At 53.4% G+C, this 14530-nt stretch overlaps 1 protein-coding gene across 1 annotated transcript in view; it reads right to left on the reverse strand.

Moving 5' to 3' along the window:
• The window catches only part of LOC145539267 (uncharacterized), a 97083-nt gene that overhangs the window by 57042 nt on the left and 25511 nt on the right, over window positions 1-14530 (reverse strand). The window contains exon 2 of the mRNA XM_081572984.1: window positions 1863-1920. Coding sequence (XP_081429110.1) covers window positions 1863-1911 — 49 coding nt within the window. The 5' untranslated portion in view covers window positions 1912-1920. The remainder of the gene's footprint in view (window positions 1-1862; window positions 1921-14530) is intronic.

Consider the following 14530-nt stretch of genomic DNA (forward strand, 5'->3'; position numbering starts at 1 on the left):
GGAGAAAGAACCAGGGCACTCAGTCCACGGAGCACCCAGCGGGCAGCGGGCATCTCCTTCCAGTGCTTCACGAAATGTACCTCATTTCAGCCTCAGGAAAAACCCATGACGTGTGGGCCACTGACGTTCCCATCTTACAGCTGAGCAAACTGAGGCAGGGCAAGACAGACCCCATTCGAGGGTCTGACCCACACTGTGTGCTGCCAACAGCCAGAATACCACGTCTTTCCGACACGTCTCGGGCCCATGGCCCCTGAGAGCCCACGGCCATTGGAGTGGGAGGCAGGCCCAAGCCAGCACGGTGGCTCAGATTGGACCGTCCCCTCCTGGAGCCTGAACCGCGACTGGAGGCATCGCAGCCTCTTCTTGGACCCAGTCCCAGGGCAGCGCCTCATTCTGGACTCTTCCACTCACAGAACATCCCCAGTGGGAACCACCCATCACGGCCTCACACACGCAGACGTAACTTCTCCAAGAAAGAGAAATCCCTCCAGACCGGGGGCCAGTCCTGCTCACGGGCAACACAGACACCGCTGGACCACCGAGCTCTGACTGCAGCAGCCTCGGCTCTTACTGGTCCTGCCTGGGAGCAAAGCTCTGTCTCACTCAGCAAAAACGAGCCTTGCAAGCTTAGGACAAGTCAGCACAAAGAAGAACCTAAATTTACCATCTTGAATGAACAGGATCTCGTTAAATTCTTGCTGTATAAACAAACTATTCCACGGCTGACCAAGAGAACAGTGGAGAACAATGGAAATAGTATCTCTTTCTTCAAGATCGCTTCAGTTCAGTTCAGTTCAATCACTCAGTCTTTGCGACCCCATGGACTGCAGCACGCCAGCCTTCCCTGTCCATCACCAAGTTCCAGAGTTTAATATAAATTGAGACAAAAGCCTCAGCTGGGGGCTTCCCTGGTGGTCCGTGGTTAAGAGTCCGCCTGTCAATGCCAGGGACACAGGTTCAGTCCCTGGTCCAGGAAGATCCCACATGCCGCGGAGCACCTAAGCCGTGTGCCAGCCACTGTGCGCCGTGCCCTAGCGCCCGAGAAACACAACCGCTGAGCCCACACACCCTGGAGCCTGTGCTCTGCATCAAGAGAAGCCATCGCAATGAGAAGTCCGCCCACCGCAGCTGGAAGCAGCCCCTGTTTGCTGCAACTAGAGAAGAGCCTGCGGGCAGTGACAAATACCCAGGACAACTACAACTAAAAATAAATAAATATTTCTGAAAAGTCTCGGCCTGGCTGCGAGGCTGCCACCAGGGCAGGGCGCACAGGGTGAGTGCCAGCCGCGCATCACAGACCCTTCCTGAACCCCTTTGAAGCCCTAGGCTGGACCCAACCAGGGTTCTAAAGGCCGTGACCCCCCACAGCCTCCCAGGGTGCCTGACTCCATGCCATCCTTCATCCCATCGGAGGCCAGATCTCTGCTATACCCCCAGGATGCCCTCAGCACTTCCAGAAAAACCAGGCAATCACCCCACTGCCCACGTGCTGAGGGCGCTCACCAGCCGGTGTCCACCTGCCGGCCCTGCCGCCCTTCCACACGCCCCACGCCCCTGCCCACCCCCGCCCAGCTCAGTGCAGCCACCGCAGAAGCAGAGGCTCCCCAGGCTGGGCAGCGGCTGCCAGCCTTCCACTCCCGACACCTGCTCCTGGGTCTCTCTGAGCCACAAGGAGGAAAGGCGCTCAGATCAGCTGGGCAGAGGCAGCAACCGCTCCAGGCCCCACTTCTGCCGCAGATTTGGAAGGAACCGGGCCCCCAGCCTCCTGAAGTGGACAAGAGCCACGCGCCCTGAAGACAGCGTCCTCTGCATGGCTGACCCGGGAAGAGCAAAGTTGGGACTGAGTGCTGCGTACTCACGGTGGGCGCCTGTGTCTCCGCGGCACGGTGGGAAGTCCATGGGAGGCATCGAAGCGTCCTGCAAAAGGAAACAGAGAATTGTTGTATCATCCAAGTGAACTGCTGTCGTAAACAAATTGTAATGACCTAATACGTTTATTGAAAGCTGAATTTCCTGCCTCTTCAGTAAGCTCTCCTGCCCCTGGGATCTATCCTACGGTTCCAATGGTCTGTGTGCTGTCCGCACCAGCAACAAAGTGGTAATAGACACACATCATCGGGTTGTGTGACTGTGCAAGGGATGTGATTTACTTTGATAAGATGCCATCAATAACTCATAAAAGGTACCGTGGAACACAGTATTGCTTCAATTCCTAGACCCAAAATCTAAGGAGACTCCGAGGGAAGTTTGGGATGGCACTTTCTGGTCCACAGAGATTCTAGAATCGTGGGGGAAAGGTACAGGGGCTGAGATGTTGCAAATTGATTTTAAAAATCCCTCTTTTCCATGCAGTGTGCTAACAAAGCTATAATTCAAAGGGTTGTTTTCTAAATGAATCTGCAGAAGATGCCTTTCTCCCTCTTTACCCTCCTTGGACCACAGATGGAATGTGAGCGGGAAAGGGTCCAACACCGGCCAGCAGGCTCCTCTGAGAGCAGTGAACCTCTGCAGACAGGCCAAGACCCAAACATGAGCAAGTGGTGAATGAATGTCCAGCCAACGGAGGCCAGGGCGGCCCTGCTGGTCAGCGCCAGCAAGCTCGCGAGCCAGGCCCCGTGGCCTGTCATGAACCAAAGCCGGGGCTGCTCCCAGGGCTGGAGCCGGGCCTCAGGCCCACACCGGGTGGGAAGTGTCTGACCAGGGTGGAGTAGCCAATGAACCGGTCTTTGGATTGTTGCTGTTGGACCAGGAGAGCAGCAGCAGCTAATGGCTGGTGGTCATCGCATCTCACTGTGACACTTTCAAGCTGGGAACACCAGGAAACAGTTGATGGCGGAGCAGACGGCGTGGAGCATGTACCTAAATGGAGGGTTCACCGAGGGTCCGTCCTTTTCTGTCTGAGTCAGGGCTGCCTGCGCCAGCCCAGGGGTGGGGCTGGGTGGGCTGGCTCTGAGCAGCACACCCCTAGCCCTTCCCCTGGGCCAGGGGGCATCACACAACTACAGAGGGCCTTCAGGGCTCCTCAACCCCAGATCTAAGGATTTCAGTCCCTCCAGCAAGGAACAGCGTGAATGTGTGTGCCCACCCCCGCCCACAGGATTCCTGACAGCTGTCGGTCCGGACTCTGAATCCCACTGATCAAGGAAGAGGCTGCCCCGCCACTGCCTTCCAGAAAGTGAAGTGAAGTGAAATCTGTCAGTCGTGTCCGACTCTTTGCGACCCCATGGACTATAGCCTACCAGGCTCCCCTGTCCATGGGATTTTCCAGGCAAGGAGCGGGTTGCCATTTCCTTCTCCAAGGGTCCCTGCAAACACAGCCAGCTCGACGACAGTGCAGGGAGGCCACTGCTCCCCTGGAGAGACGACACCGAGGGTCTCAGCAGCTGAGGATGGCTGAACGCGCCCCCAGGGAGAAGGCACGGCAGGGCCTGACCACACCCAAAGGCTGATCCGGGACCCTGCTGGGCGCTGTCCCCCTGCCTGTACACGTACCCACACCATCTGACGGGCCCGAGCCACCTTGGCCTTCTCGCTGGCCCTGTGGGGACAAGCCGTGTGTTTCCCACAAACCCCCACGGGGTCCTGCTGCAGGGAAGCACTTCCAGGTAAGTGGCTGGACCCCAAGAAGCCCACCCACTAGGTCTCCATAATGCTTTGTTTGCCCTGTGGAGACGCCTGCTGCTTCAGGGGATATCAAGCTGCTGGCTGTACAGGGGCCTAAGCCCTGCCCAGGGCCTGGCACGCAGCAGGAGCTCAAGGAGCATCAGCCACACAGGCCACCCACCTGCGCAACGGGGCAGAGGCGGGGGGCAAGCTTACTCCTCCGCTGTGTTGAACATGATGACGGGAATCGAATGCAGAGAGACAGACGAGGACCACAGACCGCTGTCTCCACACTTAAATATTCAGTTGCCGTTTGTCGAAAAAGCACATTCGTCAAGTTCATAACGAGTTTGTCCTCTGGAGCCAGTCACCTGGCAAGACTGGCTAGCTCTCTGATGGCCCTGGAGAGTAACTCTGCTCCTACACGTGTGCACGCATGCATGGACACAAATTCACACATGCATACACATGCACAAATGCATGCATGTATAGACACATGCGTGCATACATAGACATGCACACGTGTACACAGATACATATCCACACACACAACAGGCATTACACAAGTATTTGTGTAATGACACACAAATACATAGACCTACATGCACGGCCACACACAAACTTGTGTATATGTGTACGTGTGCATGTGTGAACATGTGTGTGCTCATACAGCACGTGCACATGTGTGTGCACACTCCTGTGCCCTCCTAATTGTGTCCCCAGGGCTGCACACAAACACACAAGAGCCCATATGAGGGTGTGCACAAACACATGCCTACACACAGATACAAGCACACTTGTGCTCATACACATCTGCACACACATGTGCGCGCCCGAAGGCCTGTAGTAAAAGTGCCTTCTTGTGACACAACTGTTAGGATCGCACTGGACAGGCTGGAACCTAGGAGCAGATGCAGGCTCTGAGGACTCACCTCTGTCCTCCGCAAAGCCCCACGGTCAGCCCCACCCTGCAGCCTACAGAAGAAAAGCAAAGAGCACCGAGCTGTGATCCAAACTAGAAAATGCTTCTCCTTTGTTATCTCCAGGCCAGGCTCTATTTCTCCATCTCTATGATAATCTATCTCAACTCTGCTTCTTATAGAAATATTCAAACACACCTGAAAGTGGAGAAAACAGTCTAACGACACGGGCAGACCCGTCACTCGGAACCTCACCCCCTTCCCAGAGTACCCCCCTCCTACCAGGTGAGTCAGGCGGGGAGCAGAAAGCAAAGGCACCAACAGCGTCCAGGACCTCATGACATTTAATTAACAGTAATTATTAGCTGACACCTGGTCTAGACGAACCCTGGACTCCAGCTACAGCGGGCGCACAGCTGGCCCAGGCTCTGCCTCTTGCCCTCTGATCCCGTGAACAGGGGACGCAGCTCTCGTTGGCTTCGGGCACCCCACAATGCCTGGCTTCATCAGAAGCTTGAGGAACAGAATCACTGGTATTTGAACTCCAAAACATCACCCTGAAAAACAGAAACGTTCTGCAGACATCGATTTGTGAGTTGAGCGAGCAGCTCTTTGAAAAGTACCTTCCATTAAGTCTGAAAATCTCATTTTTCAAACTCTTTTTTTTTAAGCTCTGCTTTTAACTCTAAAGGACAGCATTTTGCTTCTGGAGGTGGAAGCAGCCTTGCCGCATGGGGTGGAGCATTCCCCAGCTTGCAGATGATGGACGGTCCTGCCCACCCCCGACCCCGGCCTTCCTTTCCCACCTCCCCTCCTCCCGCCAACACAGAGGAGGGGCTCTGGGGACAGGAGAGGCTGCGGGCTCCAGGACCCGGGGCCAGGAGGGGCCACGCTCCGAACTGTCACCTGCAGCCCTCTCACCCCACGCACGTCCACTCTAATAGACGGGAGGACCTGCTTTTTCCTCGAGGCCACCCGAGCTGCTCTCTCAGAACGGCCGGGCACCTGCCACGGCTGCTGGCTGAACAGGGATGTGAAGGAGGACAGCTTGCACGCAAGGGAAGCAGGGGGTCTATGGAGACCCCCAAGAGGCCATCATCTCCATGCGCGGGTCAGACACAAGCCCCCGACCCCCAGGAGGCTGGTGGTGGAGCAGTGGCAGCCCCCCATTCACAGATCAGAACCTGAGCGCCAGAGAGCACGCTTGCTGTTTACTTCCTAAGTCACGTCTGGCTGTTTCGCGACCCCATGGACTGTAGCCCGCCAGGATCCTTGGTCCACGGGGTTTCCCAGGCAAGGATGCTGGGAGTGGGTTCCCATTTCTTTCTCCAGGGGACTCCCCCAGTCTCCTGCTCTTCCCTCTCTGAGTCACACCTTCTGTGACGTTTTGCTCATCTGCATAATTTGGAAAACGACAAGGGAGTGGCTGGGACGTAGGGTGAGAAGGGCAGGGGTTTCAGTGCTCGTGGGTTAGACCAAACAAATCTCAGTGTTGTGTTTGCAGCTGCAGCCTGAGCTCTCTCTCATTCTGGGCAGGGTCAGCTTCTGCTGTCCTGGCTTTACTTATCTTAGAAAATGCTCTGCCACGTGGACGGCCCAGCCCCAACTCCGCCACCGTCTGACCTGACCCAGCCTTCCAGCATGCGCTGCTGGCACCACAAACAATTCCTCAGTCAAATTAAACATTCAACACACCCTGGGTGCCCTGAATCATAATGCTGCCCACTGCGATGGGCTTTACCTGGCTCCTAAATGGTTCCCTAACCACAAATGCATGTCGAGTGACGCATCCAATGAAATGAACATTCTCCCTGTGGCTGGAGATCACCCCTCATTCGCCACTGTGTCCCTCCACTTAATGGCATGCTTTAAAAAATGACGTCACTAGTTAAATCCATGTGGTCATTTCATCCCCAGCTCATCTCTACAGCTTTCAAAGAATGCTTAAAATTCCTTCCGCCAAGCCTCAGGCAAAATGTGAATTTTTTAGGAAAGTAAACAAAAATCATGATTTCCATCTGGGAATTAGTGAGGAATGAACAATTCACAGCTTGGTTTTAAAGTAATGGCTCAGGCACTGGGTTTGGTAGAAGCTAGAAAATGTAACCAGGGCTGACTTGGGAAAAGATGTTTTCTTTTTTTTTTGCAGATGAATCATTGGAAGCAAAGAGAGGTGTTTTGCAAAGCAAGTACCTCCTGCATCGCATGCAAGGCCTCCAGGCCGCAGGAAGACATCAGGAAGGTCCAAATGGTCCATTTAACCAGGGAGACTGGGAGGGAGAACACCCCCGTCCCCCCGCCCCGGGGACACCACTGCTCTGCACGAAAGGACATTCACCAGACCCTACAGGCAAGTCCCCAACTCAGAACATTTCCTACATGGTTATCCTTTCCTAGTGCTGTGTGCTAAGTCACTTCAGTTGTGTCCGACTCTTTGTGACCCCATGGACTGTAGCCCACCAGGCTCCTCTGTCCATGGGAATTCTCCAGGCAAGAATACTGGAGTGGGTTGCCATGCCCTCCTCCAGGGGATCTTCCTGGCCCAGGGATCAAATCTCTGTCTCCTGCATTACAGGCAGTCTTTTTACCACTAGTGCCACCAGAGGGTTAATCTTACATGACTGGTTATTTTCTTATCTTCCTCGGGTCTTCAGAGGAGCACTTCTCAGCCTGCGCGGCACACTGGAAATGGCTGGAGAGATTTAGAAAGACAGACACTCGGACTCACCACCGACATTCTGACCTAGCGGGTCTCAGGTGCGGCTGGCATCAGCACTGCCCTTCAAATGTGCAGCCCAGGAGCCCAGCGCCAGCCGAAGGCAAGAGTCCAGAAACAAAGGCCGAGGGAGGGAGGCTGGGAGAGAGGCCAGGGGAATCAGGAGAGAGAGCGAGGGGGGACCCGGCTTGTGAAGGACAGGTAGACGGCCTGGAAGGGAGCACACGCCTCCCGCGGAACGGAGAAGCTGTCCCGGGTGTGTCCTGCTTGCGAAGGACGGAACAAGAACACGAATTCAGTGGAAATAGTGACTCCAAGGCAAGATTCCGAAACAAGAAAAGAAGATGAAAATGGAAATTGCAGGCTCCAGGAAACAAATCGACCAAAAACACTGTCATTACAGAAATCCTATATAAAGTCGGAACATCAAGAAGGAGGTAACGACTCACACCGAATTTGTGACACGGAGAAAAGACTGACCAGTGAGGGAGGCAGAGGAAGCGGGGAAGGGAACAAAGATAAAACGACAGACTGAAGAGGAGAAACAGCTTGTGAATCTACAGCTCAAAATCTCATGTCGTGTTTCAGGATGAAATGACACCGAGCAATCTACGCCGAGACACGTCCTGGTCAAGGCACTGCTTTTCAGGCTTAAAGAAACGACGCTTGACCATGTAGGTAGATAACTCACCAACTCATTGAGAGCCACCAGACTGGCTCAGAGCCCTTCTCGGCCAAAACCAGCACTCGGGAGACGTGGGATCACCAGGCACAGAGCTCTCAGGGACAGAAGGCGGGGCCAGCACGGAGCTGTCCGGGGCGGAGACCAGAGGCCGACCCCCAACCTGGAAAGAACCAGGGAACGGGCCACCACCCAGCCCTTCTGGGGCACTGCTCCATCACCAAGTCCAGCCAAAGGGAAAGGTAAGGGAGAGGTCTTCATCGCTCCAACCCTGGAGGCCAGAGATGATGAGAAACCACCAAGGAGTCTCGGGGGAAGAAACGCAGCCCACCCAAGATACAGAGTGTAAACAGAGAGAGACAGACACTCCAAGCTCCCAAGACCATGGGGAATGTGACAGCGGGGTTCTTCGAGGAAAAGAATCATTGACAACACATCCAGCTGATCAGAAAACAAGTTTAAATAACCCGGAGAAGGAACAGCCTTCATGGGCAGGACCACACAGATGTGGGGGTTCCTTCCAGAGTGAATGGACGTAACAGCAGCTTTGATGACGTTAAAAGCATAGCTGATGAAAGTTTGAAGGTGGGGAAAGGAGAAAGGAAGTTCAGCACCCCATATTCCTCATCTTTCCTAACAGACGCAATTGATACACAGAAAGGTGAAAAAGTGGGCTTTCATCAAGTGACTCCAACCTTAGGAATCTCACAATTATTTAAAAATAATTGTGATGCCACCTCAGAGGCATCACTGTGTCTTTAAATCTCTTTTAATTAGAAACATTCATCTGAACCTCAGCAGTCCCTCTTATTTTACTTTTATGTATTTTATCTTCAGGCACAATTAAATTTAATACCTATTCTAATAGAAGCACGTATGGCAGAATCTGATTTCGTCACTGACACAATTGCCCTACACGAGTCACACGACTGAACACACACCCCCCTTCCTCACCTGAGCACATGTGTAGCGACCCTGAAGGCCTTCACAAGCATCCACCAGTCCCTCCAGGTAGAGGGAACAGAGGGAATGCCTTTGTGGGGTTTTTTTGTGTTTTTTTTTTTACTTTCTCATGTACCCCTTGCTTTAATGAATAAGTTTGAAAAGCGCATGTTCCAAACAAGAGAAGTCTAAAAATAAAATAAAAAACCTAACATGCTTTCCCACTGGACAAAATCTAAAAAGCCCCTGCTGCCCAGGGCGGTTCCTTGTCTCCAAGCCAAGCCTCACACTCTGCCTCTTGACCCCCTGGAGCTCACTGAAGCTCAAGAACAAACGCTGAGACAAAGACCAGAGGCTCCTGACATCCTGAGCCTTGCAGGTGCATGACACAAGCAGAAGTGACAAGTTCAGGTTTAAACACACTCACTTGGGCATCTTTACCACCTTCAGGCATCTAGTAAGAGCCCCCTGATCTGCTAGCTTGGCATAGCCGTGCTCCCCACCCCACTATGAATCAGCTCCTGTGGGGAGAGAGAGCCCAACAGATTTGTAGGGAGGCGGAGATGAGTTGGACTCCCTCCAGCCTGGAGCCTCATCCAGGAAGCCCGAGTGAATCCACTGATCCATCTGCCCAGGTTTTCCTCCAAGGCAGCGCCACTCCGCCCCCCGGAGCCCCGAGGTTTAGCTGTATCTAGGATTTGAGCAGTATCTGTGTCCTTGAAATAAATCCTCCTCCTCACGAGCTGCCTCTGCGGGTTTGTGTTTCTTGCAATCAGATAACCCTGCCCAAGAGACACCGCTCAAGCCAGGTTCTCTCTTGGGGGCGATGGCTCAGCCCTGGCCTGGTGCTGGTCAGGCACCTTTACTGAGCCTCACGCCTCCTTATGGAGGAGGTGGTGACGGGCAGCAGCCCAAGTCACTCAGTCCTGGCTGTCCTGCTTCTGCAGATCAGAGACGCCATCAGAGGGGGCGGTGTCCAGGCCAGAGAACCCAGAGATGGTGAGCCTGCCTGGACCACCGGGTGCTGTGCCTGGACCACATCTAAGTCTGGATCTCCAGTTTGCCAGTTCTCTGACAGCCACTGTGGCTGACTCTCCATAGCCGAGTGCCCCAGGGAAACGAGCCCGTTTGGAGCCCACGTGAACAGTAAGAGCAGAAAGTGCATGGGGAAGCCTGCTCACGGGGCGCCTGCACGTGTGGCCAGCACAAAGAGGCTCTGCAGTCACCCGGCCCCAGGCTGGCAGGACTCGCGAGGTGGCGTTGACTTCCTCCCAGAGGTCGTCGGTCATTGCGCAGGGCCCTTCTTCATGCCAGCCGGGCAGAGCTCTCCAAGACTGGCATGGCTCTCAGCACTGAGCCAGGGCCACCCCGCTGGCCCAGTAGCACTCGGAAAGCAGAGAGTCCCGAAGTGTCTGGGGCGGCGCTCTGAACAGTCACATGCTCTCCAGCAAAGCCTGGAGGAGAGAAAGAAGCAGGTGAGTCTAGAGCAGGAGCACCTGGCCAGGCTGCGAAGAACACAGAGGCGATTCTGCAGGACAACGGTGCAGGCGACGCCTCGGCGGCCAGCCTGGTGCCCACGGGCTGGACAGGGCCAACCCTGCTGGTGAACCCCTGCTCCCAGACACAGATCTATCAGCATCACACCTTCTGGGGCTGGGCTGGCAAGACGCCTTGACGTCTTTCTTTCCAAATGTTTCCTTTTTCCACTTCAGTCATACTTTCAGGAGACCAGCGTCTAATTCAACCAAACACTTAGTTGTCGCTCAGTCGTGTCCGACTCTGCCACCCCACGGACTGCAGCACACCAGGCCTCCCTGTCCTTCACCATCTCCCAGAGTTTGCTCAGGTTCACGTCCATCGAGTCGGTGATGCTACCTGTTTGTTCTTGAATAATCTCACTGGTGGCACGTTGGGTTTCTTCCCTGCTAGAGTCATGCCCCATGAGGACAAGGCCCACAAAACCCCGTGGTGACACCGAACTCGGAACAAAGGCAGGAAAGAAACACAGTCGGACGCAGAGCCCAGAAGGGATTTACGCAGAGGAGGTAGGGGAGGGAGGCCAGACCCCCAAGTCAGAGGGTCACTGCGGGTGAGTCACATGTCTGCCCGGTTCCCAGAGCCACAGCCACAGCCCCACAAAGGACGGGGTGGGCCTGGGACTCTCTCAGAAAACCAGTGAGACAAGAAGGCAATGCCTTCTCCCTCCTCAGCCCCATGGGAGCTCGGGCAAAGGTGCTGGGACATGGGACGGGGGTGAAGGACCCGGGCATCCGCTGAGATGAACAGTCACTCGCGTGACGTGCAGAGCCTCACAGCTGCCACCCAGAAAGAGTCCTCCCTGCGGAGCAGAAACACTCGCCGTGGTCAGCCCAAAGGGGCGCTGAGCACAGACTGCGTCATCTCATTCGGAAGCCTCCTGGGGTGGCTGTCTGTTCACGGCCCCTCGAGAGATGAAAACTCTGAGGCTCAGGATGGCCTCTGGACTTGCTTGGGTCCTGCAGACGGTCAGTGAAAACCAGGCCCCTCCCGGACCAAACCCTATCGCCACATCAGGTTAAGTCTGCAGGGGTAATTCTTGTGATCATGGCTGCAATTGCTGACTGTAAGTGTGGTTATGCTCACGTTTGGAGGGAGCGCAGTGGACGGCATGAGCTGGCAGAGTCACAGGAAATTGGACAACACAAAGTTCTGCCCTAAACCTGGCGTCAGGACGAGACCAACACGGAGGACAACCCTGCCACCTGCTGTTCCTCCTGGACCTCCCGGGCAAAGTGCTCCCACTTAGGTGAGGTTTTCTGCGTGAGATCTGGAGGTAGTATTGGGCTTCCCTGAAGACTCAGACAGTGAAGAATCTGCCTGCAATGCAGGAGACCCAGGTTCAATCCCTGGGTCGGGAAGATCCCCTGGAGGAGGGAATGGCAACTCGCTCCAGTATTCTTGCCTGGAGAATCCCATGGACAGAGGAGCCTGGTGGGCTACAGGCCATGGGGTCACAAATAGTTGGACACGACTGAGTGACTAACACTAGAGGTAGTATTGAATGAAAGAACATAATGAAGAGCAAAACAAGCCTCGAGCACTGCAGGGAGCTTTCCACATCCTTCCCCAGAGCACCCTCCCTTGGCTCAGTCTGAGAAACAGATGGTAGAGATTACCGTTTAAACCAGATCAGCAACACGTTCTCCGAGTGGCCAAGATCTAGAGCTTGATGGTGGCTTCTGTGAACATATGACTACAAGCCCCTGGAGACAGGTTTCCACACTCAGCAACAGCCGGTGCTCAAAGAAACATCATATGGAAGACAGTATGGAGGTTCCTCGAGACGCTGAAAATAGAGCTGCCATGTGCTCCCGCAGCCCCTCTCCTGGGTATTCACCCAAGGAAGGGGAAATCGGTACCTCAAAGAGACGCCTGCACTCCCGTGTTCATGCAGCATTACTCACGATAGCCAAGGTAAGGAAACAGCCCATCAGGAGGTGCTGTGGGTTCACAAGGAATATTATCCAGCCAGGAGGCAGGAGGTCCCGCCATTTGCAACATCAGGGATGAACCCGGAGGATACTGTGCTGAGATAAGCCACATACAGAAAGGAACAATCTGCTTGGTTTCACTTATATGTGGAATCTTAAAAAGTCAGATCCAGAGAACGGTAGCTACCAGGGGTAAGGAGGTGAAGGACACAGGAAGATGAGGTCAAAGGGCACAGAGCTGCAGTTCTCTGGGATGACCAGTCTAGACATTAGTGGCCAGCATGGTGACTGTGGTTGATAAAACTCTGCTGAACACGGGAAATCTCTCCAGAGACCTAGTTTCAGCTGTTCTCGCCACACACACACAAAGATAAATATTTCAGGAGAAGACTGTTCATTAGCTTGACTATGGTAATCCTTTCACTATGTATGTTTTACCAAATCATCATGTTGCAAACCTTAGATACATACATTGCTTATTAAAAATAAAAGTTAAGGGATTTCCCTGGTGGTCCTGTGGCTAAGATTCCACACTCCCAATGCAGGGACCTGGGCTCAGTCCCTGGTCAGGGAAAGAATCCCACATCCCACAACTAACCCTCCCGTGTGCTGCAACTAAGGGCCTGTGCAGCCAAGCAAATACGTAAAATAAAATTTTTTAAAAAAATTTAAGTTAAAAAAATTACCCCCCAAAAAAGAATGCATCAACCATGGCAGGTACTCACTGTATGAAGAAATGAACAGAAAGTAGAGCACTGACCCCTCCTCATGACATCATGACCACGAGGGGTCTGGCCTGAACTAAGTCAGAATCCCCAAGCATCTCCAATCCTCTCCCATAAGACTCAGCATTCTTCCTTCTCCACATTTGCTCCTAAGAGGTGAAGTCCACTGCCAGTGAGCAAATAAGAATTATTTCAACAAATCAAACCACCAAAAATAATTTGCTTCAATTCTCATCTAATACTAATAAAAATGCAAAGTATTACCATAATTCAAGATTTAAAATTAAACCAAAATAAGTTGAATAGTTCCCATTACTCATATTATTGTTCAGACTTATCTGGAAGATAATATTTACCAACTAGTAGTAATAATGAAAATTAATCTTTTAAGTACTTAATGGGCTTTCTGGTACAACTCACCCCCCCCATCCAATTATTCTCAAGCAGCTAGAATTTTAAATGCTGTCCTGACTCTAGTTAATATCAGGAACTCCTAGAAGGCGCCAAGAGGAGGAGAAGGACCTTAGGACCACTGCTGAGCAGCAGCGCTAGGGCAAGACGCTCCTCAAACAGCTGCAGGAGGCTCCCTAAGGCGGGGACATCGACTGACTTCTGAGCATCCTCCCGGCCCAGGGAAGACTCTCGTCCAGCCGTCTTCCACAGAGATGCCCCCGCTCAGCTGCAGACTACTCTGTCTCCCATGGTTGGGCGCCATCAGCACGAGCACAGGTGGGTCTTAGAACGGGTTTCCCCAAAGTAGCTCAAATTCAAAGCCACACTGCCAGAAACAGCCACGGGGTTCTCCCAGGGAAGGCACTGCCAGGGCCTGGCTGCGGGCTCGGACCTAAGACCACGTGGCAGCAACGCGATCGGCACTGCTGTCTTTGAGACCAGTTCTCCCAGAGGATCGAGTCAGGGAAAGAAGTGAGGCAATAAGACCCGGGCGCTTCCCAGGTGCCGCAGTGGTAAAGAATCCGCCTGCCAATGCAGGAGACCCAAGAGATGCAGGTTCAATCCCTGGTCCGGGAAGATCCCCGGAGGAGGGCATGGCGACCCACTCCAGTATTCTTGTCTGGAAAATCCCATGGACACAGGAGCCTAGCTGGCTACAGTCCATGGGATCACAAAGGTCCAGACGTGACTTAACAGCTAAACACACACAACAGGACCTTTAACAAGGAAAGCTAATATGTATTTTAAATTTGAATTTTCCTTCTAACATTCAATAAGCCACTAACTCTATGTGTTGCAGCAGCCCTAACTCCACACCAAATCAATCGCATTATTCAGTTGTATTGTTTTCCTCTCGATGAAGCATTGCTGACTACGGCCGGTTTCACTTAGGAGGGAAGAAAGGGTTCAAGGCCTTCCCAGCCCCAGGTGACAGCTCCAACTACACCCGACACATGAAGAGCTTCAACTCTGAAAACCCACAGTTGCTAAAATCAAAACCCAGCATGATAATGATG

This window comes from Giraffa tippelskirchi, chromosome 2, assembly GCF_054371585.1.
Source record: "Giraffa tippelskirchi isolate mGirTip1 chromosome 2, T2T-mGirTip1v1.2.pri, whole genome shotgun sequence".
Lineage (NCBI taxonomy): Eukaryota > Metazoa > Chordata > Mammalia > Artiodactyla > Giraffidae > Giraffa > Giraffa tippelskirchi.